We start from the raw sequence: 25,310 nt of genomic DNA, 5'->3' as shown, positions 1-25,310 counted from the left end.
AAATTAATTAAAGATATTTGCCTGCACAAACAAGACATCTGCCTGTATTGTGGGTGCTTAAAGAGTACAGGAATTGAAATGTAAATACTGCAATCGGAAAATAATGTCATAAGGTCATATGTGTGGTGTCAACCAATGACAGAGAGCTGTTGGAGAGACGTTATGCATCCAGTTGAATTACTGTCACAAAACAGACGCCTCCTCTTCGAAGACAACTGGAGATGGGTAAGAATCACTTTCAACTTTATTTTGGTTCCTTCAGCCAGTTACTTATTTCGTTCCAAGTGAAGTTGATTATTAGTGTACTTACGCAACAAATTGTGTCCTATGAAAATCATCTGACTATGATTTCATGTGAAAATGCTTGTTCAACAAATATATTACATTGGGTCACGAGTGCAGTATTTCTGACTGTATTCTGAGTAAACTGCAGAGAAACATTAAATGTGCATGTTAACATTAATTAATGTAGCTATATTCAATTGTGTAAATAAGGCAAATGGTAAAATAATAAGGCAAGTGGTAAAATAATGTGTGATATAATCAGAATACAGTATATCCCCAGTACATGAAATAGAGAAGTCGGATATTATATTGAAAGCAGAATTACAATTTGAAGCCGCAGTACAGGAAGCAAGCATTTTGGTTTTACACACAAATGCTAGAACGACACCACAGTTGGGAGAGCTGGGAGGCTGGGAGGTAGTACTATTCATTGTATTTAAAAATTTGTACTAGTCTCTGTTTCACCACTATCTGGTGAAGACCCAGCAGCCACTTAATGTACTCTAATATTTTGCCTTTTTGACAGTATGATAGAGTAAAACTACAATCATACAAATATTAAATGAATACATCTGACAGGATTAATCAAAGCTGAGCATTATTATATTGCATCTCCATTTATATAATAATATCATACAGTGCTGCACATAAGAGCGTGTTCATGAGCAGGAAGTGGTTTCCTACCTGTGGTTTCATATCAGACACATTCGACAATATGTTCATATAGCCATTCGATGTGATGTGTCAATTTAAATTGGTTGCATATATGATATTATTGCATTTGATGGAGAAATGCTTATTGTTTTCTTGTTGTTCAGCTCATGAGAACCATAGTGTGACAGTGGTCGATGAAGAAGAAGAAGAAGACAACAAGTGGACTGCAAACAAGGTAAGGATGTGTTGAAGAAACAAAGGTCTGCAGTTATTTCCATGAGTTAGTGTGTGACTGCAGACATGACTACACATAGTCACATTTTCATTTCCCTTTTTTGCTGAATTTCAGAAGCAGTGCAAATTTGAAGCACTGACCGTATGTGTGGTTTCATCTTGTGAAATGACTAACAAGGAATGTGTGATTCTTCTTTGAAGACACAATTTGGTCTCCTTTGTACAGGAACTGCACTTATTCTTCTGGTAACTGAATGTGCGCTGCAATGCGAGAAACACAAATTGGTTCATGAAATTTCCCAGGCAGGTGGTTTCTGTGGCGACCTCTGAACTGTCAGTAGCATCCACCTTTAACACTGACATCACCCACGTGTGTTTCCCCCTCAATTTTGTCTTGTAGAAATCAAATTAACATGTAAACGCGCTTCTTTTTTCTGTGTGTGACCACACACACAGAAAAAAATGACATGAGAACACTCTGTACATGTATAATTATTCTAGATATTTACATGGAATATGGCCAACATATTTAATTGAACTAGACTGTAATCTTTTATCTCTTGCCAATCAAACTTACACCACCTAGACCAGGGGTGGGCAAACTATTTGAGTCGCAGGCTGCATTGCTTTAACAAAATTGGCAAAGGGGCCAGACTATACATTTTGGCACATAACAGTCCATAACAGTCCTATAATTATTGTATCTGTAAAAGTGTGCAATCTGCTATATGTGCTTGTGCCCCTTTTTTCAGGAGCACTTTGTAAACAGCAGACCGCATCAAATAATGAAATTGGTAAAACAGATACATAAACCATCAAAAGATTTGCTCAAGCCATGATGCCAGGTTGTATGTTAAGTTTCAATGAAATGCTTTGGAAAAAACAGGCGGGCCGTATTCAAACACTTGGTGGTCCGGATGTGGCCCCCAGGCCGTAGTTTGCTGACCCCTGACGTAGACCATGCAGGTGGTCAAACCAAACTTTTTCCACTGATGGTCACGTACAGAAATATTTATTTTGATACACTACAGATGCTAAAATTAATCTAATGTACCAGGTTTGTTGATATATGGTAAGCTAACAGCACATTTTGTCTTTGTCTCTTGTTCTAGGTGACAAATTAATGTAATATTTAATAATTCATTCATTCATTTTCTACCACTTATCCTCACGACGGTCGCGGGCGTGCTGGATCTCAGCTGTCTTTGTGCGAGAGGCGGGGTACACCCTGGACTGGTCGCCAGCCAATCACAGGGCACATATAGACAAACAACCATTCACACTCACATTCATACCTATGGACAATTTGGAGTCGCCAATTGACCTAGCATGTTTTTGGAATGTGGGAGGAAACCGGAGTACCCGGAGAAAACCCACGCATGGGGAGAGCATGCAAACTCCACACAGAGATGGCCGAGGGTGGAATCGAACTCCGGTCTCCTAGCTGTGCGGCCTGAACGCTAACCACAGAGATGTAGCAGAACAGAGAATTTTCATTTTGGATCACAAAAGCTACATCTGTCGTGAGAGAAGAGCAGCACTGAGGGGTTCAAACAGTGAAACGTCAAAGCTGGAAACAGCAGATGAAGGCTGACTCACTTGGAGCTCGACCAGTGGCCCGCACCTTCACTATTACTCACTGTGCGGGCCAACTTCTCGGAACCAGGAACCACAGAGAGGAACTTGATTCAAGATGAAACCACTTTGAGCTGTTTGTTGTAGAATGGCTACCATAGAAGAAAAAACACGAGTTGAGTCAAGCAAAAATATTGGTAGCGTTCAGTGCGGTTTCTCATACATCCATTCAATCGAAAGTGATGGTCTGATTGGCAATGTGAGGTTTCATGTTTCAATATCGTCATCCTTTTTTTCTGCCTGGCAGCAGTTGTTCAGACTCTGATTTGGGAGTCTTGTGAACTTTTGAAACACTTCTAATAGAAGCTTCTCTTCAAGGAAGCTTTTTCTTTTGCAAGCTCTCCCTGTTTCATTTCTCCTTTCTTGCAAACCACAAATAGTGACATTGTCAATTTCAAACACTGAGGTTGTGGGCAGTCTGATATGTGCAACAGTTAAGAAATTATTCCTGCTTCTGGATAGAGTTTTAACCCAAATTTCTGCAAGACTAACTTTTGTCCAAAGAAAAAAAAAGCATCATTTTATTTTAAGCTTTTCTCCGGGTACTCCGGTTTCCTCCCACATTCCAAAAACATGCTAGGTTAATTGGCAACTCCAAATTGTCCATAGGTATGAATGTGAGTGTGAATGGTTGTTTGTCTATATGTGCCCTGTGATTGGCTGGCGACCAGTCCAGGGTGTACCCCGCCTCTCGCCCAAAGACAGCTGGGATAGGCTCCAGCATACCCACAACCCTATGAGGATAAGTGGTATAGAAAATAGATGTATGGATGCAATGTGTTGTGCACACCTGGCCCTCAGGAAATCTTTTATGAGAATGAAATGAATATTATTCATTCATTCATTCATTTTCCTCACGAGGGTCGTGGGGGTGCTGGAGCCTATCCCAGCTGTCTTCGGGCGAGAGGCGGGGTACCGCCAGCCAATCACAGGGCACATATAGACAAACAACCATTCACACTCCTATGGACAATTTGGAGTGGCCAATTAACCTATGTTTTTTGGAATGTGGGAGGAAACCGGAGTACCCGGAGAAAACCCACGCATGCACGGGGAGAACATGCAAACTCCTCACAGAGACGGCCGAGGGCGGGAACCGAACCCTGGTCTCCTAGCTGTGAGGTCTGCGCGCTAACCACTAGACCGCCGTGCCGCCCCAAAATGAATATTATGAGGAAAAATAATGTAATTTCATAGTATAACGTTTAAATTAAAGAAAAAAAATTTTTTAAAACCAACAAACCACAAATAAAATATTATGAATTAATTACTAAGACTCATGGTGTGCTGCAATAATGTCTTTTAGACTTGTGGATAGGAAGTTTAGTTTGATCTGGATTAAGGCCAAAATAGCAGCTTGTGTTATTGCTATGATTATTATACAATACAATATATATGTATACATATATAATATTATATATATTTAGTATAGTTTCATGTTTGGCTTCCAAAATATAAAAGTGGCCCTTGCATCAATTTCATTTATTTTTAGTATGTGGCCTTCGGTGGAAAAACCTCTCATGCATGTCCAACGTTTTCTCCTAATTAGACATCTCCAGCTATCGAGGTCGATGACAAATGTGACAAAGGACAGGGAAGCGGCCTGCTGCAGATGGAGGAGAAGTCATTTGTATCAAGTCTGCATTCCTTCATGAAGGACAGAGGCTCACCCATTGAAAGAATCCCACATTTGGGCTTCAAGCAAAGTGAGTTTGATCGATACAGTACAGGTATAACTTATTCCAGCCAGTCAGTTACTGATCTATTTCTACTCTCAGTTAACCTGTGGATGATCTACAAGACAGTTGAGAAACTAGGTGGCTACAATTCAGTAAGTAGGTTCATAAAAGGTTGTCATTTTCAGCCTTCAATGCATGTGCCAATACTATTTGCATTGTTAATTTCTTCACAATTCAAACAAAATAGTATAAAATGCATCCGACTGATATGACAGTGATGTTTTGTGGCATTTAAAGGTCAATTAACCACTTCTCATTCTCAAACGGATCTGCATGGAACATGAGAATACACACTATGCCCATGAAATATATTTTTTTCACAAAGCATTATTTCATCCACAAGTCACAAAATGAGTCTCTTTTTTAAATACTGTGTTAAACTCCAGTTCTCTCTATTTGTGTGTTTTTGTTGCAATGGTTCAAAGCAACAATGTGCGGCTTCACTCAGTAGAAAAGGACAGGGGGAGTCACCACAACCCCATTCAACGGACAAATAATAAGAAACTCCCTCTGAAAATTACATGTGCCACAAAACCAGTTGAATTACTGTATACATTATATACATTATACATTATTGTAATTTTGTGGTCTTTATCAGTGCTATATACACACACACATTTACAAGCCAATTTATTATTGATTTATGGTCCTTGTAATTGTTGCCAGACACTCTTGCGATTTAATTTTGCCATTAAATAAACACATCAAAGCAAGAGCTTGTTTTACATGTAAACGACAACGTACAGTAGAACCTTTAGCGGTTGTACACAATCCAATTTATACAGATTTTCAAGATGAAATAGTCGAAATATATACAGTATAGTCCGCTTCAGGATCAACTGTTGCCATCACTAAACCTTTAATATTTACCATGTATTACTCGGTAACATTTTAAGATTCTTAAAGTCCATTTAATGAGTGTAAAAATATAAATATTGAATTTTAATTGTTTCACAAATGTAAAAAGAGGTTCACTTTTATGATGCTTGGTGAATTCAAATGCAAATGCATGCAAATGTCGTAATGCCTCATAGAACAACATCACAACAACATCACAAATTCAGAAGCCTCCATAATGAAGCTTGTAACAAAGTGATGTCATCAACAGGTGACGGCAAGGCGTCTGTGGAAGAAAGTTTATGATGAACTGGGTGGTAGTCCTGGTAGCACCAGTGCAGCTACATGCACTCGCAGACACTATGAGAGGTACTTTCAGCCTCTTTATTTGTTATTATTTATGTATCAAACAAAATGGTCAATAACACAGAGTGGTCATGTTGCAGGTTGGTGTTGCCCTTTGAAAGACATCTAAAAGGAGAGGATGATAAACCTCTGCCTCTCGGCAAACCCAGGAAGCCATATAAGAGGAAGGGGAAGGTGAACAAAGCTGAGTGGAAAGGGAAAAGAATCCAAACAGACATAGGAAACGCTGAGGTATCATGTTGTGATTGATGAAAACTTTGTATTGCATTGATTTAAACTATATTATGCCGCAACCCTAGTGGGGATAAGCGCTATAGAAAATGGATGGAAGGATAAACTGTATTATTTTACAGGGGATTCCAGAGGCTGCCAGTCAGAGTGGAGCAGCGATGCCCCCTCACCAGTCTACTGTCTGGCCAGGTACCGCTGAAAGACACCATTTGGACTGCTTCCAGCCAGACCAGCCTCTGACCCCTGACCTTTATACATTTCCCCACCATGTGCATGACTCTGCAGCAACCCTCTGGCCTGCAAACTTGCCATCGGCTGCTGGAGAGGTCATCTCTCCTCTGGAGAAAAAGAAGCGAGTGGCTCAGGCCAGCCTTCAAGTCAAAACACTGGGGAAGTGGAGAGACAGGCCCTCTGTCATCCAACGCTCTCTCTCTCCAGCCTCTTCCAGCCACAAGTGCAACTCCTCTGATGGCTCACCTTGCCCTCCTTCCTTCTCTTCCTCCTCCTCTTCCTCCCAGAGGGCCTCCCCATGCTCCATCTCATCAGAGGATGCTCCTGGATGTGATGAAAGCAAAGCTGATATGGCCACTTCCAGCACTCTAAAAAGCACACTCAACCAAAGTGAGGACATGCCCATGAGACAGATCTGCAAAGATCCTGCAGGACAGAATAAAGACAGAGGCCATGTTAACTCCCCAAAAGCCAAAGCTCACATGAAAGACTGGAAGCCAAAAGGAGGTGGTATCAACCTCATGCATCCTTTTTACTCTGCTATCAAAGTTAAATCTGACTGTTCTCCACCACCCTCCTCTAGCTTTGTTAAAGTTCTTCCCAAGTCTACTCAACTCCCACGGCCTACTCCTATTCGGCCAGGTTACCGAAGCCACCAGGCCACTTTGACGCGTTGCGAAGCTTCTTCTCTGAAAAACATCCCTCTGCCTCTGTGGCTTTATCAAACTGAAAAGTGGGAAACCCACAGGGCAATCCCTACAAAGGTTCCTCCCACCCAGCACACATTATCTCATAACGCCTGTGTCCTGCCCCCTTATGACAAATCAGACTCTCATCAGCAGACAACACTGCACCACCCAGCCTTCCTCCCCAGAATGAGAATACCTCAGTCTCAGCTCATGTATCGCCATGTTCCAGGCAGTGCAACTTCTTCTGCTCTCATTTACCCATATCCATATTCCATCCCTCTGTGGGGGCCCCACACTGCATATACCCTGCCCACCGTGAACACCTTTTATACTCACAAACTGTGATTCTTTACGTTTTAGCTCCTGGCAACTACAATTTCAGGAATATTTTAATGCAATATTTCTATGGAAACTGGAACATTATTAGAGGACCACTGCTAAAATAGTTAATTGTTGTGTGCCAGTGTGACCTTATACCACATGGAAATCTTTATTTCATTGGCATAAAATCACACAATGTGGCTAAATCTGACTCTTGTGTGACTGGATGGTTAATAAAACATGAAGCAAACTGGGTTTAATGAACATTCTCTTTTGTAAAATAAAAAAACTATGGGTTTAATTTCCAGAATCTATGTTACCTTTCACTATACTCGTCTCTTTCAAAAAAGATAAGATCAGCCTCTATTGGTAGCAGAAGGGAATTTCCATTTATATTCAAGTAATGCTTTTTAAAAGAAATATTTAGTCATAAAGTAATAATATGACCTTCAAACATCTTTTGAACTTTCTAACTTCGGTAATGGATTCATTTTATTTGAACATTCATCAAGTTAAAGTGGAATACATCACATACTTAAATTCACACGTTCCACGTGTCCGAAAGAAGTAGGAAGAAGCAAATTACATTAAATTTGTTATTATATCTTACAGTATAGTGGACTTTTTTTTTACAGTAGACGATATAGCGTCTTTAAACAGTGCCATGCTCGCGTTTATTTTTCAGCCCTGGTTTTGGTCTGCAGGAAACATTAATTAATTAAATAACCCTATAAAGAAAATAATTTGGTGATTAACAGAATAATATAACATATATTAAGCATTTTCTATTAGTGAATCAAGTGGTTATGTACATTTTATAAATGTAAATCGTAGAAGGACCATGGGACACTCTGCCTTGAAGACGCTTTTAAGGATCGAAATAGTTGGACTTCTCGCGAGACTGTTACAGTGGCGGGATAAACAAGTCGCTTTCCGTGTGTCTTACGGTTAGCTAGCATAACAAGTTATGTAGCAAACGTAGCAAAGCTCCTCACTGATTAACTCTGTAGACCATATTTCAACGGACTGAGACGTTTACTTTACGTGTAGGATTTTGTTTTTGGTGGCACTGGCATCTTAATGTCACTGAAGTCATGTCGGACTCTCTCTCTGACAACGACAACAGCCAAGAAGAACGTCAGGACGATGACATGACCCCGGCCGATCTGATCGCTAAACTGGAAGAGGTGAGTGACCTGTGACTTGTAAATAATTTAAATAATAATACATATAATATTTGTATAATACATACATATAAACGGCCACCATCCCTGCGTTTGTGTCTGTCACAGGCCTGGCTCAATGAGAAGTTCTCACCAGAGCTTCTCGCAAACCAGTCCGAGGTGGTGGAGTGTGTCATGGAGCAGCTCACTCACATGGTATACTTTGTATCCTTATTATAATTCTTTCTTAAAATTTTCTCCACTATCTTACCAACATAACAGCATGGAGTTGGAGCAAAATGAAGTTCCCTAAATGAAGTTGTCGTCCTTATAAATAGTACTGTACTGCATTTTATGATCCACTAATGTACCCGTGGTAACCAGTGTCAGCCATAACAGGCATGATTACTGTATTGTTTCTGTGCAAAAGGCAAGCCATCGAGGTCAAGGTGTTCATCAAAAAATTGAATAGGGAGCAAGTGGCATCAAGTAGTGTTCCAAGAGGCACAATGCATATGGTCAATAATTGCAATGAATTATATAAATACGGACATCACAATAAAAATGGAGAAAACAAATTATTTCAATAACATGACTAATTTAGGGCGTGATAATACTGATCAGCACAAAATTTGCTGGTAATTCTGGAACCACACAATTTAATTGAAAACATTATAGTTTCTGCATTTGTTGTTCAAGTATTTATCAGTAATACAGTGAAAATGAGGTGAAATGTAAATGGCGCATATACTTTGCAGGTCGATTTCAGTGTGTGCTGCAAAATTTTCTGCTTGCGTGCCTAAAATTTTAAGTTGGGGGCTACTGTGGTCCTAGTAAAAAATAGTTAGTCTGGAGATCATGCATTGTACTTACAAAACACGCAGTTACACAACATGTCCTGTCAAAGCATCTTCCTGCTGGAGAATATTGAGTGAATTGACTTGTGAAGCAGCACCCTCTGCAGGATTAATATCGACAGCACACTTCCTCTGCAGATATCCCCATCCAAATTGGGGGCACCTTAAAGTTGCCATAAAAAAATATTTAGAGTTTAAGTCAGACAAAGTACGAAACAAATAGGTGGGGATTTACTGTATCAGGGTCACATTTGGCGATCATAAAACATTTTGGGGAAAAAAGGGTTATGTCCTCTTGTGTTATTGCTCATCCCTTCCCTCCACCAGGAGGAGAACCTGCAAAGGGTGAAGAAAGGCGACGCCAAGGCCAGTATCCATCGGATGGAGATCGACCGCATCCGCTTTGTGTTGTGCAGCTATCTACGCTCTCGTCTGCAAAAGGTCAGCCAGCCAATGAGAGCTTGTACCCAGGTATTTGGTGCATTTGCTCTCACAGCCTTTTGTTTGTGTGTGTGTTCAGATTGAAAAGTTCTTCCCTCATATTCTTGAAAAAGAGAAGTCTCGCAGCATAGGAGAATCATCACTGCTTTCTCCTGAGGAGTTTGCCTTTGCCAAAGAGTGAGTAGACCACCCACAACATTCAGCATTGAAACATTCAAATTGACTGCTCTTAAATGGTACAATTTTGAATTCCACCAAAATGTTTAAGAAAAGTATGCTTTAAAGTCGGCCATTAACTTGCAGGTGAATTGTCATCATGTGTGACATAATTGACGATGTTATCATATCATGCTTCTGCATGTCTTGTTATGGCATGTTATTGTTATGTTATTCTATTGTACTTTTGTTGTGGAGCTCAGTAGAGGCCGTATGTGAGGGCGGCGCGAGGACACTCAGCATGTCCCAAATTAATGGGACATGGGCGGGGCCGCGCTGCTTCTGGCCCCAGCAACAGTTTGGCAGATATTTCACATTCATGTTCACAAAAACAGTCACGTGTGAAATGCTGATGACAGATTGAAATATTTTTCTCTTGCTGGGAATGACCAAATACAATAACTATTGCCAGAGCTTGGTTCGTGAACAGAGTATCAGAGCTAGGGGGAGTGCGGAGGAAGCAGAGCTTGGAGTTTATATACGTATAATCAAGTCCGCCCCTCTGTAATGTCACAAAGGGGCAGTTTTACCGCACCTTTTGGTCCATCCCAAACTTCCTACAGGGCTCACTTCCAAATGCGCAAACCTCATTATCTAAAACTTTGGCATCGTTTAACATGAGTATACATTATTCTAACTATTATATTTAAGTGTAAAAAGCATAATAGGTCCCTTTAAAAGGGATGGCTATGACGTCCTTACAGTGACTACTGGAAGAAAGCATACAGTCTTTGACCGTGCTGGCGGGAAATATGTCCGAAGGTTCATAATTGACTTTACTAGCAGCAAACTAGCCATGCGTCAACCAGATCTTCTGGTAGTAAGTAGTGTTCCTGTTACAGACAGGACAGGATATTACAGTGATGTCAATCATTTATCAATTTCATTTGTAATACATCCAATCATTTTCTATGCCACTTATCCTCACAAGGGTCACGGGTATGCTGGAGCCTATTCCAGCTGTCTTTGGGCGAGAGGCGGGGTACACCCTGGACTGGTCGCCAGCCAAACGCAGGGCACATATAGACAAACAACCATTCACACTCACATTCTACCTATGGGCAATTTGGAGTTTTGGACCTCCACTTAGTTGGAGATCAATAAAACAGGATTTCTTGCGCTTGACTTTAGAGGTTCCCTTTATTTTAGATAGATGCTTGGTGTTTAAATCCCAAATTAGTGTGTGTGTGTGTTTTCTTCAGATATGCTGCAAATACAGAAAGCCACTTGAAGTCTGTGGCACTGACCCACATGCCCCCCATCCTGCAGACACTTGATATGCTTAAAGCAGGTACAATCCCCAAACCGGATCTAGTTTTAGCTTCCATGCTCTTTTAAATTCACTTTAATGCTTCTTATTCTGTCGGTGACTCAGTACCTGCACCATGCCTGGACTCCTTTGTGTTCCTGCGAGTGAAGGAGAGACAAGAAAATATCTTAGTGGAGCCCGAAACAGACGATCAAAGGTACATTAGAACTCTCTCTGAGCATAAGGTTATTTATTCTTTTGGGATCAGCCTCATCATTAATGATCACATTTCTTCTCCCAGAGAGTACGTTGTGGATCTTGAAGAGGGCTCACAGCATCTTATGCGCTATCGAACTATTGCGCCACTTATTTCAAGTGGAGCTGCACAGTTGATCTAAATGCCAAGATAAGTAAAAAATTCCATTCTGCCGTTCATGCCTGTGCACACACTCCCAATTTTTTCCCCCTGCAGATCTTATTATATAAGCCACTGCTTTGTAGTGGCATCTGGATTTATTTTTAGCTCTTCATTTCTTTTCTTTTTTTGCATTGTTTCTTGGCAACAGTTTATTTATAGAGATGTTGTGGTCATAAGCCACATTGATAGGTGGTCCTGGAGAGGCTAATGACTTGACAACATAATGTAACTAATGCATGGGTGACAGCCTCCAAGAGGTCACAACATATGAACCATGTAACCTTTCTGGACACAAGCAATGAGAATGTCTCCATATTAAACCCTGATGGTTATACGATCATAATTACAGTCACACAGGTGTAAATGTGTGCAAGACTGAAGTTAATCTAATCCTGTTAATCAGGATTGATCAATCAGGATGATTGGATTGTTTCTGGGGTGCACTGAAATACTTCAAAGGTAAACATGTCATGTCCAGACATTGTAGTCCGTGTTTACTCGTCCCAAGTACAAATTGAATATGTGAGAGAAAAAAACTCATTATTTTCACAGCTAGCTATTGACTATGACTATGACAATTTCCCGAGTTCTCACAAGGATTTACTAAGACATTAGAACTCCCCCTGAACTGGGAGAGTTCTGCTTCAACACATGCAAGAAAAATGGTGGAGTTGAAGTTGCCCAAAATAAGCTATATTTTGGCATCATAACAAAATGTCAAAAGGGAGATTAGGTCATGCTATTTTCAACAAAGTGATGGATTAAAAGAACCCCACAAAATATGTGTGTGCATTATGCTTGTACCAAGTCCTGCTAAATTCCAATGTGAATAGGCAGTACCTTTTCTTAAAATTAGCTACAGTCTCTCTGACTCGTGAAAAAGGTTCAGTCCAGTCATGTGTGTTTCATGTTTGCCCTTTATACCGTGTGCAGCCTTGTCTTCTCTGAGACATAATTGTTCTAATAGTGCTGTTATGTAATTTTCAGCGGGGGCAATCAGTGTTCATTGTTTGCCCTCACTCAAATTGCCAAGTAATTAGACCTAATGTGTGATTATAGAGCACTGATTGAAATGAGCTGAAAGGCATTATCTGCAGAAGCAGTGCAATAATCCAGGGTTATTGTTAAGGATACAAAATGTTGTTATGGCAGTGTAGCATTGTAGGCAAAGAATGTTGAAGACTGGATTTTTTTAAAATATTGAAACATGAATGAGTATGATAATTTCATCTTACTAAACAGTTTTTTTTTTTCATCATTTATGCCTTTTTTGAACTACTCCCTCGTGAGACTAATAAAGGCATATCTCTCTCTCTATCTCTCTTTTCATTGCCTCTCACTGGTCTGCAACCTATATAGGTGGGCCAACATTATAGTCTTAATTTGCATAGCTGGCCATGACAATATTATCTCATGTGTTTAAACGTTATTTAACAACAGAACATGACGTTATTGACTTCTGGGTGTTGGTTTCATTTTGATATTTAAAAATGTTCAAATGGTTAAAGCCTGATTAAAAATGACAGGTGGCGTCAAAGTAGAATTGAACGAAATACATTCAGGTATTTCCCAAAGCTTGCCAATTTTCACGACATGAAGTTGCTTGCAACGCTGAAGTTGTCCTCTTATTTGCCAGCTTCCGATACACAATTCATCTAAATGTATACATATTTAGATGCTTCTGGAGCACACATTCCATATTTGACTTGGTCCACTTTAGTAACCACAGGACCATTTTTATACTGCTGTTCCTCACTAGGATCACAGGCATGCTGGAGCATATCCTATCCGTCTTTGTCCTTGGGTACACCCTGAACTGGTGGGGGAGAACTGGTCGTGCCAAATCTAAAAATAAATTAATAATAGGTAGTTCTAAATGGCCTTGCGATTGGATGTGACCAGTCCAGGGTTTAACCTGCCTCTCGCCTGAAGTCAGCTGGAATAGTTTTTAGCATACTCACGATCCTAATGAGAAGAAGCGGTGGAGACAATGGATGGAGAGCGCCAAATGTATCTGTGGTGGTTTGAATGGAATTAGTGTCTGGGACTTTTTCAATAGATCTGTAACTTTAAAATGGTGGTAATTGCATTTTAATTTTACTTTTTATATATATGTTTTTAATATTTGTCCAAATAGCTCGGTATGTGTCAGATTTCCAGTGCACACTTTCACCCAGTGACTGTTGCATGCAGGTTTGACACATTAGATGACTGACATGCTGAGAGTGGCTTGTAGCCCTCCCTGCGTCACACATACCAGCATACTCTCACACAGTGATCCCTTCGGGACACGAGCCAGCCTGCAGAGCTCATGGACAGAGAGCCAAGTTTTACACAGATGACCTGCTCTGACTTTGTTAGCTCGTCCACAGTGAGGGTTTGCAGGGTGGGTGTGGTGGGTTATTTAACTAATAACTAATTAAAGGGGACCTATTATGTTTTTCTTTTTGTTCCCCCCACAGCCTACACCCAGGCATGTAATTCCGCTGTGATTGGTCACACTCGCAAGCGCAACCGAGTCCTTCCGGAAAACTGCTGAACCCCACTTTCCAATTTTGTAGATATAGGAGTTGATAATAAATAAATATACAAAAATAAATGAAAAGTGGTTAGGAGCTACTGTTAGCCGATGAGGTACTGATTGGAAACCCATGACTTGCCATGTATAAATGCAAAGAATGGTAACATAACATATCATAACATAACAATGGTAACGTTTATTGAGTGCAGACAAACTTGGTTTTAGTGGAAAAGTGGTCATTAAACATTGTATGTGGGACTACCGCAAAAAAATAAAACTTAAGTAGACCCATTGATTGTAATGCACACTTTATAACGCTACACAGACAACCACTTACCTACACAAAATAAACACAGTAACAAACTGATACATTTTATTGTTACTTACAGCTTGTGTGTCTGACTCTTCAACATGCCCACATTGGAAAGCCATTGGGCTTCAGCAACAGTTTGGCGGACAGTCCAGCTTTGCCCATGTTCACAAAACCATCACATATTTTTCTCTTGGTGGTCGGGAATCTGAAACTCCAACCACTTTTTGCCTGATGTTTGCCTCTTGAGGATGTTTAGTTTTCTTTCAAGCCTGAACAAATACTCCTGGAAACCATTGCTCAAATTCTTCACTGAACAGCAGAGCGGATGAGGTCAAGCCTACACCTTGTAACCGGGCGTGCCCAAAAATGTATGTGGACGTAGGAAAAAAACTCTCTTAAACTGATAAACTTCCAAATGCACAAACCTCATTATCTGACTCTTTGTCATTGTTTAACACAAGAATACAACATTCTAACTACATTTATAGGTCAGAAAAGTGGACAAACATAATACATAGTTCCCCTTTAAATTCTTGAGTCCGGTCTCAAAGGTTACACAATCATCCTTTTAATGTAAATGATCTGATAGCTGCCTCACAAGGAGTTGTAAAATAGCATTAGAAAAACTAACTGGTCACAAGACTAAAGGGGGCAGGAACATGATCACTGGGGGGGTATAAATAGTCAGACGTGCAAGATTGTACCGTGGGTAAAGGGTGGACAAAGAACCGGTAGGACAACTGTTAACTATTTTCATTTTAATTCTGTAAGGTTTTATCCACATAATGTTTTTCTCTTAGATAATAAAGCACACCCCTAAATCTGCATCAGACCATCAGTATGGAAACATCCAGCACAAAGTAAGAACTTGTGTGTTCATCAACTTGTTTTAACCCTCTAGTAATTGTTAGATGTGCATATAAGCTAATCTGCATTGGTAGTCGCAGAACAATTTGAAGCCACTTTTTGTTGTTTCTTGTTAGTATCCTGCCTGTCTTTGGCCTGGGATCAATGGCACAGTCATCTGGACTAATGGAGATTGCTGTCAGACTGTGTTTAAACCAACGTAAACAACTGTGTCCTCATGTTTGGGTGCCTATCCTGAAGCCTTTGCGACCCTGCATCCGTCCTGCAGTTTCAAAACACATATGCTCTGACATCTTATGCCAAGACTACCCGATCCAGCCGCTCTCATGTTCCCTTGAGGACTTTGATGAGGAGGGTGTTTTTGCTCCGGTCAAGAACAAGCACGTGGTTTTTGCTGACTCCAAGGGGTGGTCTTTGGCGGAGGTGCGAGTCTTTTCTAATGAGGAGGAACACTCGGACCTGGACCCGCTGCCCTCCCTCCAGGGTTTGGGGAGCATGACCGAGGCTGGTTATAGCTGCACGGTCAGCACCTGCTGCCCAGGAACACGGCTCACACTTGGTTTCCCGCAGCCCTCTGCCAATTTCCAGGTCTTTCGTGCCAAACTTGCTGAGAGCATGGTAACACTGGAGAACTGCACGGTCACTGAGCAGGCCCTCAGAGGCACAGTCCGAGTCCGAAACATCAGCTTTCATAAAGATGTGCGTGTGCGCATCACTTTTGACTCATGGCAAAGCTACAGAGATGTGCCCTGCACTTACCTGCAGCAGCGCTTTGGAGGGCCGCACACAGACATCTTTGAGTTTGACATAGCCATACCTAAAGTACTTGATGCGAAGAAGAAGATAGAATTCTGCTTAAGTTATTTAGCTGGAGGACAGAGCGACACATTTTGGGACAACAACAATGGACAGAACTACACAATTGATGTGTGTGTGAGCTCACATTTTTGTCACAACACATAGAAAATGGAGATTTTTGAAAATAAGTCGTTTTATTTCATGTGTGTATTAATTGAGAAGTAATTAATAAAAGACAGTCAATAATTTCAATGTGTGCTTGCTTTGTCTTAAAACAATTATTCGATATTTCTTTGTGAACAACCTATTTATTGTGTGAGTCTACACTCACTCAGTGTCCATTCTTTGCTGTTAAGTAACAGCAGGGGATGCCTTTACTTTGGGCATCTCTGGGATTCCCAAATAGGTCAGAGATTACTCACTAGGGACAAATCTAAGCCCCATAGCAGTATACAAACTAATCTTAGCTCAGATACACAGGCCCACTGATAGCAGGATGCTTTGTGCTCCCATTATCATCAAAAAAGGTGTTACAATAATAATAATAAAAAAAATATTAAAGACAAATGAAACAAAAAACAACATGAACACATAAATAGGTATAGTAAGGGTATAGTGTGGCTTGCCAGCACCTGATGAGGACCTGTATATGTTCCACAGTCCAGTATCAGCCTTTTGGGCCACCATACTTCAAGCTACATGGTACAGCAAGACACGTGTTTGTTCCTTCTATTTCCGTATATTAATGCAAACATCAGTCTGAAATTATACATCAGTTAGCACCATGACAGACAGGACTCAGAGGGTGGGTTGAAAAGAGGTAGAAAAGTGGGTGTGCTGTTGATTGTCTTGCCGCGACTCGGTTTTCATTTTTATGATCACGACTCCTTGTAGTACTTCAGCGGAACCTCCAAATTCAATATATAGGTATAGGTATGAATGTGAGTGTGAATGGTTGTTTGTCTATATGTGCCCTGTAATTGGCTGGCGACCAGTCCAGGGTGTACCCCATCTCTTGCCTGAAGACAGCTGGGATAGGCTCCAGCAAGCCCGCAACCCTCGTCAGGATAAGCGGTACAGAAAATGAAAAAAAAAAATTGAAGCATATATTTTGATAGATTTTTTTTGTTTGACTTTGGAGATTCCACTGTACTACGATCAGATTTTTATTTTTTGCGGCACCAAACATGTTGCACCCAGCTCAACCACTGCCATTGCTACCTTCACACTACATCACTAACTAAAAAATACAGTCAAGAAACCAAGAATCACTAATAACCTTCTTTAGTGGTTTAAGCAGCTGTGTATGTAAATATAATATATTGTTTCTATATGCCCATGATAGAGGTATGTGATATATAATTCTACTGGATACTATCCTAGCCCGGGAAGGAGGAGAAGGGAAAGCAGCATGCACACCCTCCTTGAGATGGTGGGTGTTTTCCTCTGGGTTTTGGCCTACACACGATGATGTCTTTCAGCATCGAATGCTCGTCTGACCCCCAAGCCCGGCTCATCGGCCCACGCTGATGTTGCACACTTTACAGCTCGGGTCTTTCTTGGCGTTCGCCGTGGTCAAACTCTTGAGCTGATGGTGTCCGCTGATTTGCTCTACGGTACCCTGATCCAAACTGACCGGGTCAGTGAAAAGCACCTCCAGGATAACGTCACTGGCGTGGCAGTAGACCGGCTCATCCCCTGGCCTCTGCGGGGCAGTGTACGTCAGTAAGGGGTTGCTGGCCAAGTCCAGCAAGGGGAGACGGCTTCTGCAGAAGTGGTCTCCTGCTGAGCCCACTGGGGCCAGAGCCACAACCACATAGTGGTAGGCTGTGTACATGCAGTAGAAGTCAGCAAAATACAACGAGATATTGGGGTTGAGCAGGTATCCAGCTGGGATCTGGAAGCGCAGGGGCCCGTATGGAGAGTCTTTGGGGGGGAGGCCTGTGTCAAACTCAGTATTGCAGCTAAAGAAGACTCCTTGCAGCTTGCCATTGATAGGAGAACCATGACTCCCGCTGGTGTCTTTAAGGGCTGGACGCATTAGACCTTGACACTCCTTTCTAATCATTTCAATGACAAAGAAAGTGTACTATAAACATCACTGTATTATATCCAATAATTACACATCCTAATGAACTGCTTACCTGACGCAGTCAAAGTAATCTGAATGCTGGTTGCGATAAAACACAGAGAATTTCAGCAGCCTTCCCGCAGAGCCTGTGGCCTTGTCAAGAAGCTGCTGGAGGTGTTCTATGGCGTAGTCTGCAAAGTTAAAAGGAGCTTGATAATCATTCAAACGTCTGCACTGCTTTCAAATGCTAATGACCCTGTGCTGAAAGAGAATTGTTTTTTTTTTTCCTCGCCACTTCTGCACTGCAGTGTTTTTGTCTTCGCTTATATAACTTGAGCTGCTTAGGGCATACATTAGCATCACTTTATCTGTCAGGCATCTCACCTCCTGTGCAGAACTCCACCACTTGGCTCCACTCTGACACAAGGTAGTCGCCGTCTGGTTGTCGAACCGCTGTCTGCACAGCAACACAGTACTCTGTGCGGGGGCTCAGAAACCAGTGTCCCCTCACTGCCATCGGGAGGGGCACGGCCTTTGCCACCAGTTTGGTCGGCACATCCTGGAGGGTGGAAAAAGGTGTACACCTTGTACTGGTCACTAGATTAAAAATTCACATTCATATTCACAGACAGGTCTCAGTTAACCTAACATTTTTCTGAAAGCAGGATACCGAAATAAGTATTCAAGTGCAAGGAGGATATGCAAACGCTATACTTGGATGTTACAAAGGAGATTCCAACCCGGACCTCATGACAGGGATTTACTTTCAAAGGATTTTGGAATGGCTTTGTAATCAAGCATTCCCTTCCATTGGGTTTGCAGTATTACCACCATATTCCATATTATAATGAGGAGATATTTAATCAAATCAGCTGCTGTGTTTTGTTTGACGCATTATACTCAGAGGCTGGATAACCATAGCAACATTGATGATGTAACTAGGTTTGTAGCCTTTAATCTCCATCCAGTAAACAGGGACAAGCCCTGCCTTGACTTTGTAACTGTAAATTGCTATTAAATTGGGTGTGAGGTGAGACGCCCAAGAAAGAAATTGCTTATAATAATTGTATATTATAAGCCTATAATATTATTGTAGCGTACAATTGCAGAAACCATGTAAATATAAAGTCAAAAATTTGGCGCTGCAGCTGATGTTTGGGCTCAGAAAACAAGTACATTATTTTAGCAATTAATAGGCAATGGCAATGGTCTTCACTTCTTTTAGGACATTAGCGTAAAGCATTATTGTTCGTGTAAGGCAGGGATGTCTAAGTCCTGTGGCTTGATTTTTACTGGTCTGTGACACATTGCAGAAATTAAAAATGTGAAAAATAAAGCAAAAAAGGAAATTTAATTGAAATACATATATCGTTATACACAGTTGTCCCTTGCCACTATACACAGTTTGAATTTCGCAGCTTCACTCCACCATGGTTTTTAAAAAATACCATATGTAAAATGTGAGACATTCAGAACACGTGTGTGAATTCGGTGCCACTAATATTACTGTAATGTTCAATGAAGCAGACTTGATCGCCACAGCAACAGGCTTTTATTGCGGGTTTGAATTATCTAATGCTAATCTAATCTAAAAAACACAAAACAAATGAAAAGCTAAAACCCACTTTGTGTCCGTCGGCCACTCAGCTCCCCTGCGGAACATATTTTTGCAAATAATGTCTGAAATGGCTTACTTACTAATATATACAATATAAAGATGATCATATGGGAGGTATTTCATGCCTACATGGCTGTAATAATGTTAAAAATGTATTTAGAAGGTCATAAACATTCTATTTCTACACTTTAACTGCAAAAATATTCAATTTAAGAATAATGAGTCCTACTTGGTGCATATTCACTTATCACGGTTGCATCTGGAATAAATTACTGCATATTTCTCCACATATTTAAGTCACTGACTGTTTTTGAATTCCAGTAAAATAAATAATACATAAAATATTTAGAAAGTCTGTCATTAGTGTTGGATTTCTGCTGGACCAATCCAGGGTGCACCCCATCTTTCTCCCAAAGTCAGCAAGTAGGATAGGCTCTAGCTCAGGATAAGGGATAAGTGGTAGAAAATGAATCAATGAATGGATGGATAGGTGCAGACGTTAAGCTGTCTTCACTCAGGCTGTGCACAAAGCTGCTTTGACAATAACATAAAGTCACACTTTGATGGAAAGTAGCTTGAAGCTAAAGTCAATACAATTTAGGAGTAATCGTCCATGGGAAAAAAACAGTACACGAGTCTCTGTTGTGCTGGTGTGAAATGAGTTAAGAGAGTGCATTCGAAGTGATGAACACAATAACCGCTCTGACTTGCATCTGTATTTGTGAGTGGTTTTAAAAAAAAAAAGAACAAGTGAGTCACAGGCCTGGAGCTGTTGACTACACATGTTTTTTTTCATTTGCTTCAATTGGAAGTGACTGAAAGGGCGCACTTGCTGTTTTCTGGGCTGAGATGAGTGTGGAATGTCTGTTAACCTTACCAGACCTCACAAAATACACATTTAACATGTTGTTTAAGCCTGCTCCTCTTCTGTCAAAGGGCAAATCTTTCTCAGAGCAAATGAAATAGGAAGACAAGCAATCTTATTTCAGGTGTTACCCTGTGTTTGAAGCGGTTGGGATCCCTGCACTCCTTGCGACTCAGGTCAATGAAGAAGTGAGTGGCTCTGGCCGTGTCCTCAGAGGTCATGTTCCACATGATGCGGAACGAATCGCACGTCACCTCGCATATTTGGATGTTGCACGGCGTGGAGAGAGTGGTGTCCATTTCTGTCTGGGGGTAGAAGAGGATATTACAGCAGAAAGTGCATATCATTTCTGAAAACCCTTCCATTACGATCACTGTCACATCCTCCACAAGCATAATCTCTTGAGCCCAGTGAATATTAAAAATGTAAATATATCTGCTATATATAGACATAGATACAAACAAATATTGGGGTTATTTTGCAGCAAGGGACTGTGGAATCTGAATCATCCTCAAATTATTCATTTGCTTTAGTTAACTTACTGTAAATATTGTATTGTTTTCTTTCTTGGTTGTTTTTAGAATTTGTGATGTTTTAATGTGATTAATTAATAATGATAACCCATTCATTTTCTACCGCTTTTCCTGGAGCCTATCCCAGCTGTCTTTGGGTGAGAGGCGGGGTACACCCTGGACTGGTCGCCAGCCTATCACAGGGCACATTCAGACAAACAACCATTCACACTCACATTCATACCTATGTTCTATGTATGAGTACCCGGAGAAAACCCACGCATTCACAAGGAGAACATGCAAACTCCACACAGAGATGGCTGAGGGTGGAATTGAACCCTGGTCTCCCAGCTGTGAGGTTTGCGTGCTAACCACTCAATACACCGTGCAGAAATTAATTATGATGTGTAATTAATTGATTTAACTAATCTCTTATTTGATTTATGAGGGCTACACAGTGAGGGAGTGGTTAGCGCGGGGCCACATAGCTTAGAGACCTGGGTTTGATTCCCCCCTCGGGCATCTCTGTGTGGAGTTTGCATGTTCTCTTTGTGCATGCATGGGTTTTCTCAGAGTATTCCGGTTTCCTTCCACATTCCAAAAACATGCTAGGTTAATTCGACTCCAAATTGTCCATAGGTATGAATGTGAGTGTGAATGGTTGTTTGTCTATATGTGTCCAATTGGGATAGGCTCCAACATGCCTGTGACCCTCGTGAGGATAAGACCAAACTCTCACATGATGCTTCATTTTCACGTCTCCTATATCTGCTACTCACCGTTCCTCACTTTGTCCTCCCAACTACAATATGGCAGCCCATCAGCTAATGATCAGTCACGGTGTTGTATTAGAAAACAATAAATACTCTAATCAAAAGCCCCCAAATGATTATGCCATGTGTATGTAATTCCTGAGCAAAACATTTATCAGCATTAAAAAAAGAACTACTGGTAGTCAGAATTTCAGAAGCAGAGACAAATAGGAACAAAACCCAATTAACCTTTCATTCGTGGATGTGCCTTCTTTTTGTCTGCAGCTTTTTGTGGTCTCGATTGCCATTTCCTATCATTATGTAACATGAGACGCTTCCAGATCATTTCACATCTTTTTGTAATCACCTTCATCCATTTCCCTGTACTAACATGCCAGCAGCATCTTTCCAACCATCTCCTCCATAATAAGCTATTCTCCCTGCTTGTATTGTACTTTACTGTACAAGTAGTTAGTTGTAGTTGTGGTTATTGGTGGGGCAGGACAGAACAGATTAGATTTAGGTACAAATCCACAGCAGAAGGTGATGAATCACTACTTGGTTGCCCACTAGCCATTTGATCCACACTGCTGCACAAAGCCTTGAATAGCAGGCTGAGGTCAGACGGATTTTGATGTATGCTTGATTTGCTGTCCGACTTATTTATGGCATGATTCTTTTATCCCAACCAAGCCAACTCTCTAGCACGGAGCATCATGAATATGTGTACCTAAAATCAGTCTGCTGAGGTCTTGACCAGTCACTACATGATGGACAGGCTTCAGTAGCTCATTCGAGCCTGTGAACTGTAAAGTCCATGCGTTAACTCATCCCCACGTGGCGCCCGGGGAGAGAGATGTTTGCATCACACACATGTGTGTTTCCACGCGGTTTCATTCCAATAGTTTCTTTCAGGAATAGAAAGTGGGCCAAGAATCGAGTCTCACAGGATAGTCATCAAAGCTTGGCGTCTGTGAGTGCTCCACTTTGAGATCCAGTACATGTGAGCACAGTTCAAACACAGGTTTCAAACCACTCACACAACCCTGTTGCCCTCATTTGTGCATTGGTCTGTAAAAAAAAAAGAGCCAATTTTCTCAGCAGCAATGCAAACTTTAATAGCCAGCTGCTCCAAATCAGGCAATTTGGGTCTGCCTGATGACTCTGACTCAAAAACACCTCATTAGTGTAATTATTTGTGTGCGCATCACACTGAGTTAGATTCTAATCCACACAAAAATGTAATCATGTGCAAATATGCTACTTTCATTCCGCACCATGGAAAGCATATAAAGCAACTCAGGTGGTCTTTTGTCGATTCATTTTCAGATACAATTATTGCTAATGACTTTAATTGTTGCATGTCAGTTTCCATTGCACTGCTTCTTTCATTTATTCCAAAATGTATTCCAAAGGTAACAGTCGGAAAAAGCAGATCATATTTAATCCCACCCTTTCTACATGTCACAGCTATTATTGCTAGTTTGGTATACATGTTAAATATTCATCCATTTTCTTTGCTGCTTGTCCTCACTAGGGTCATGTAGGTATGCTGGAACCTATCCCAGCTGACTTTGGGTTAGAGGCACCCTGGACTCATTTAGAGTCTCCACTGAACCTAACATGCATGTTTTTGGAATGTGAGCGCAAACTGGTATATCCGGAGAAAACACACACACAAGGATAACATACAAACTCCAAAACTGAGATGACCAAAGAGAGATTCGAACTCAGATCTTCTTGATCTCCTCACTGTGTGGCCAACATGACCACAAGCCCATATCACTAGCCCACCGTGCGGCTACATGTTCAAAAATAGAGCATAAATTAAACTAACTAAAGAGATTAAATATAAATGAATATATAAATGTCTATTATATCTATTTGTGACAAAGGTCAATGTTAGTGTAAATAGCAAGAGAAAGCATTAAAATGACAAATATGTGATTACATAAAACTACTATAAATAGTAAAATACTCATATTAAAGGCTTTGAATGTGTCAAATAATGGAAAAAAAGCCAGTACACATCAACAGAGAATAATGACACCAATTCCATAATACCACATCTTCACTATTGGTCAGGTTACATCACTTCGAACATCAACAAAGATGTAACATATAACACAACAAAGGATTGTAGGAATTCTCTGCAACTTTATACCCTGAACCAGTTGTTTATCTTTACTGTCTCTAGTGCACAATAATAATTCCTTACTTGTATGATGGAAGAAGAGTTGGTATCTCCGTTTCCTGCTTCCGAGTCTCCTCCTGTGCAGTACTCTCTGATAGATCCCACTGCAAACTGATTAGGAGGTGAAACCAGCACACAAGCTCCTCACTCTCCCTCTCTTTTTTCTCTCTTGTGCTTTCCGTCTGTTTCCTTGTGTGCGTGTATGTGTGTGTGTGTACATGTCACACAAACACTCTCACCCTCCGCCCCCTCCATCACCTCACCCCCCCCCCTCCTGTGCTCATTTTTTTTGCTGTGGGCTTTGAACATGATGTTTATTTGACTCTTACGCAGCTGCACATGATGCATTCAGTGCTAAAAGAGGCGACCCAAAAGAGAATTGTCCAACTGCAAGCTCATCAGCATGTGCATACAGAACTCACCCGCTCGCTCCCACAAATGTTGACCTGAGGCGATCTGATCTGACACGTTCAGAAATGTCACCTGACATGCGGTGACTGCAAAAATAAAGACAGTGGTAACACGGAAAAGATAGTTCATGTGATGTCCCTGTAAATACACTATATGTGGCGAACACAAAGCCATATGGACCTACTCCACTCTACTACCCTGCCCCCCTACTAGCCCATCCTCAGGCGAGTGATGCCCCAGTGTAAACCCAGAGTAAGCAGATTTCTGTTGGCATTAGTTGTAAGTGGGATGTTTGTGCTGGTTGTAGCCCACGGGACAAACAACATTTAGGATTTCACCAGAGATTAAAAAAGCCATGTCAAGAGACCCCTTCACAGATTAATGTTTATAATCTTCTTTAAACAGTGGGCATGGACATACAATAGGGATTGCAATAAAAAAGGCATTGACATACAGTATTATGTGCAGCCTCTGTAAACATACAACAGAATATATGAAGATCATGAATAGATCTATTTGGTCATACAATATCCCCTTCATACTCCATCTTCACAATCCAGCCCTAAAGATGCCTTACACACTTATTAAATGCATTCAAAATTGTTAAAATTATAGGTACTTATCACTAATGAATGATATTGATGATTAATGGAACAGATGAATCAGAGACAAGGGCGAGTGTGACACTGCTTATGGCTGTTGTGGGACCACCTCCACCTCACTATGAAGCGGCTTTCTGTGTTTTTCAAAAACATGAATAAATCATGTTGTGTCAAGGTTTAAAACGGTGGATTAGTAGAAAAATGCATATTGAATTAAGCA

General features: G+C 40.9%; 4 protein-coding genes across 6 annotated transcripts; 3 read left to right on the top strand and 1 right to left on the bottom strand.

The window, feature by feature from the left end:
* Nucleotides 1-202: 202 nt before the first annotated feature.
* On the top strand, nt 203-7,504 carry arid5a (AT-rich interactive domain 5A). 2 transcript variants are annotated; one of them, XM_078789820.1, is made up of 8 exons: nt 203-225; nt 1,104-1,174; nt 4,358-4,514; nt 4,587-4,639; nt 5,656-5,753; nt 5,831-5,981; nt 6,104-6,170; nt 6,267-7,504. In XM_078789820.1, exons 1-8 carry the CDS (start codon nt 222-224, stop codon nt 7,244-7,246), a joined length of 1,581 nt encoding a protein of 526 aa, XP_078645946.1. In that variant the 5' UTR covers nt 203-221; the 3' UTR covers nt 7,247-7,504. The 2 variants fall into 2 exon arrangements, with proteins under 2 accessions (XP_078645946.1, XP_057926901.2); XM_058070918.2 differs by having other exon boundaries at nt 6,104-7,504.
* Nucleotides 7,505-8,145: 641 nt separating this feature from the next.
* On the top strand, nt 8,146-12,602 carry gins4 (GINS complex subunit 4 (Sld5 homolog)). The gene is made up of 7 exons (XM_058070579.2): nt 8,146-8,409; nt 8,515-8,601; nt 9,570-9,683; nt 9,763-9,860; nt 11,102-11,190; nt 11,275-11,365; nt 11,450-12,602. The coding sequence occupies exons 1-7, from the start codon at nt 8,317-8,319 to the stop codon at nt 11,544-11,546; spliced, it is 669 nt and encodes a 222-aa protein (XP_057926562.2). The 5' UTR covers nt 8,146-8,316; the 3' UTR covers nt 11,547-12,602.
* A 2,209-nt stretch (nt 12,603-14,811) lies between these two features.
* Nucleotides 14,812-24,308, bottom strand: phyhip (phytanoyl-CoA 2-hydroxylase interacting protein). The gene is made up of 5 exons (XM_058071769.2): nt 24,102-24,308; nt 20,751-20,924; nt 18,521-18,695; nt 18,210-18,327; nt 14,812-18,125 (listed from the first exon to the last, which is right to left on the bottom strand). The coding sequence occupies exons 2-5, from the start codon at nt 20,916-20,918 to the stop codon at nt 17,579-17,581; spliced, it is 1,008 nt and encodes a 335-aa protein (XP_057927752.2). The 5' UTR covers nt 20,919-20,924; nt 24,102-24,308; the 3' UTR covers nt 14,812-17,578.
* On the top strand, nt 14,814-16,417 carry ppp1r3c2b (protein phosphatase 1 regulatory subunit 3C2, duplicate b). Of its 2 annotated transcripts, XM_058071770.2 has the most exons (3): nt 15,091-15,131; nt 15,201-15,260; nt 15,384-16,417. In XM_058071770.2, the coding sequence occupies exons 2-3, from the start codon at nt 15,241-15,243 to the stop codon at nt 16,228-16,230; spliced, it is 867 nt and encodes a 288-aa protein (XP_057927753.2). In that variant the 5' UTR covers nt 15,091-15,131; nt 15,201-15,240; the 3' UTR covers nt 16,231-16,417. The 2 variants fall into 2 exon arrangements, with proteins under 2 accessions (XP_078645945.1, XP_057927753.2); XM_078789819.1 differs by having other exon boundaries at nt 14,814-15,260.
* Nucleotides 24,309-25,310: the final 1,002 nt, after the last annotated feature.

Source organism: Doryrhamphus excisus, linkage group LG3 (genome assembly GCF_037039965.1).
Source record: "Doryrhamphus excisus strain RoL-2023G ecotype Guam linkage group LG3, RoL_Dexc_Guam_v1.1, whole genome shotgun sequence".
Lineage (NCBI taxonomy): Eukaryota > Metazoa > Chordata > Actinopteri > Syngnathiformes > Syngnathidae > Doryrhamphus > Doryrhamphus excisus.
Note: the sequence above shows the minus strand (reverse complement) of the source record. Positions and strands in the feature narration are given on the sequence as shown.

Coding starts and splice junctions, on each gene's coding strand:
- arid5a (XM_058070918.2), top strand. Junction 4,515..4,586: donor ACATTTGGGCTTCAAGCAAA/GTGAGTTTGATC, acceptor TTCTACTCTCAG/TTAACCTGTGGATGATCTAC. Junction 5,754..5,830: donor ACTCGCAGACACTATGAGAG/GTACTTTCAGCC, acceptor GTCATGTTGCAG/GTTGGTGTTGCCCTTTGAAA.
- gins4 (XM_058070579.2), top strand. CDS start 8,317: ATGTCGGACTCTCTCTCTGACAACGACAACAGCCAAGAAGAACGTCAG. Junction 8,602..9,569: donor TGGAGCAGCTCACTCACATG/GTATACTTTGTA, acceptor TCCCTCCACCAG/GAGGAGAACCTGCAAAGGGT. Junction 9,684..9,762: donor TACGCTCTCGTCTGCAAAAG/GTCAGCCAGCCA, acceptor GTGTGTGTTCAG/ATTGAAAAGTTCTTCCCTCA.
- ppp1r3c2b (XM_078789819.1), top strand. CDS start 15,241: ATGGAAACATCCAGCACAAA. Junction 15,261..15,383: donor ATGGAAACATCCAGCACAAA/GTAAGAACTTGT, acceptor GTTTCTTGTTAG/TATCCTGCCTGTCTTTGGCC.
- phyhip (XM_058071769.2), bottom strand. CDS start 20,918: ATGGACACCACTCTCTCCACGCCGTGCAACATCCAAATATGCGAGGTG. Junction 18,696..20,750: donor CCAACCGCTTCAAACACAGG/GTAACACCTGAA, acceptor TCCACCCTCCAG/GATGTGCCGACCAAACTGGT. Junction 18,126..18,209: donor GATTACTTTGACTGCGTCAG/GTAAGCAGTTCA, acceptor TGAAATGATTAG/AAAGGAGTGTCAAGGTCTAA.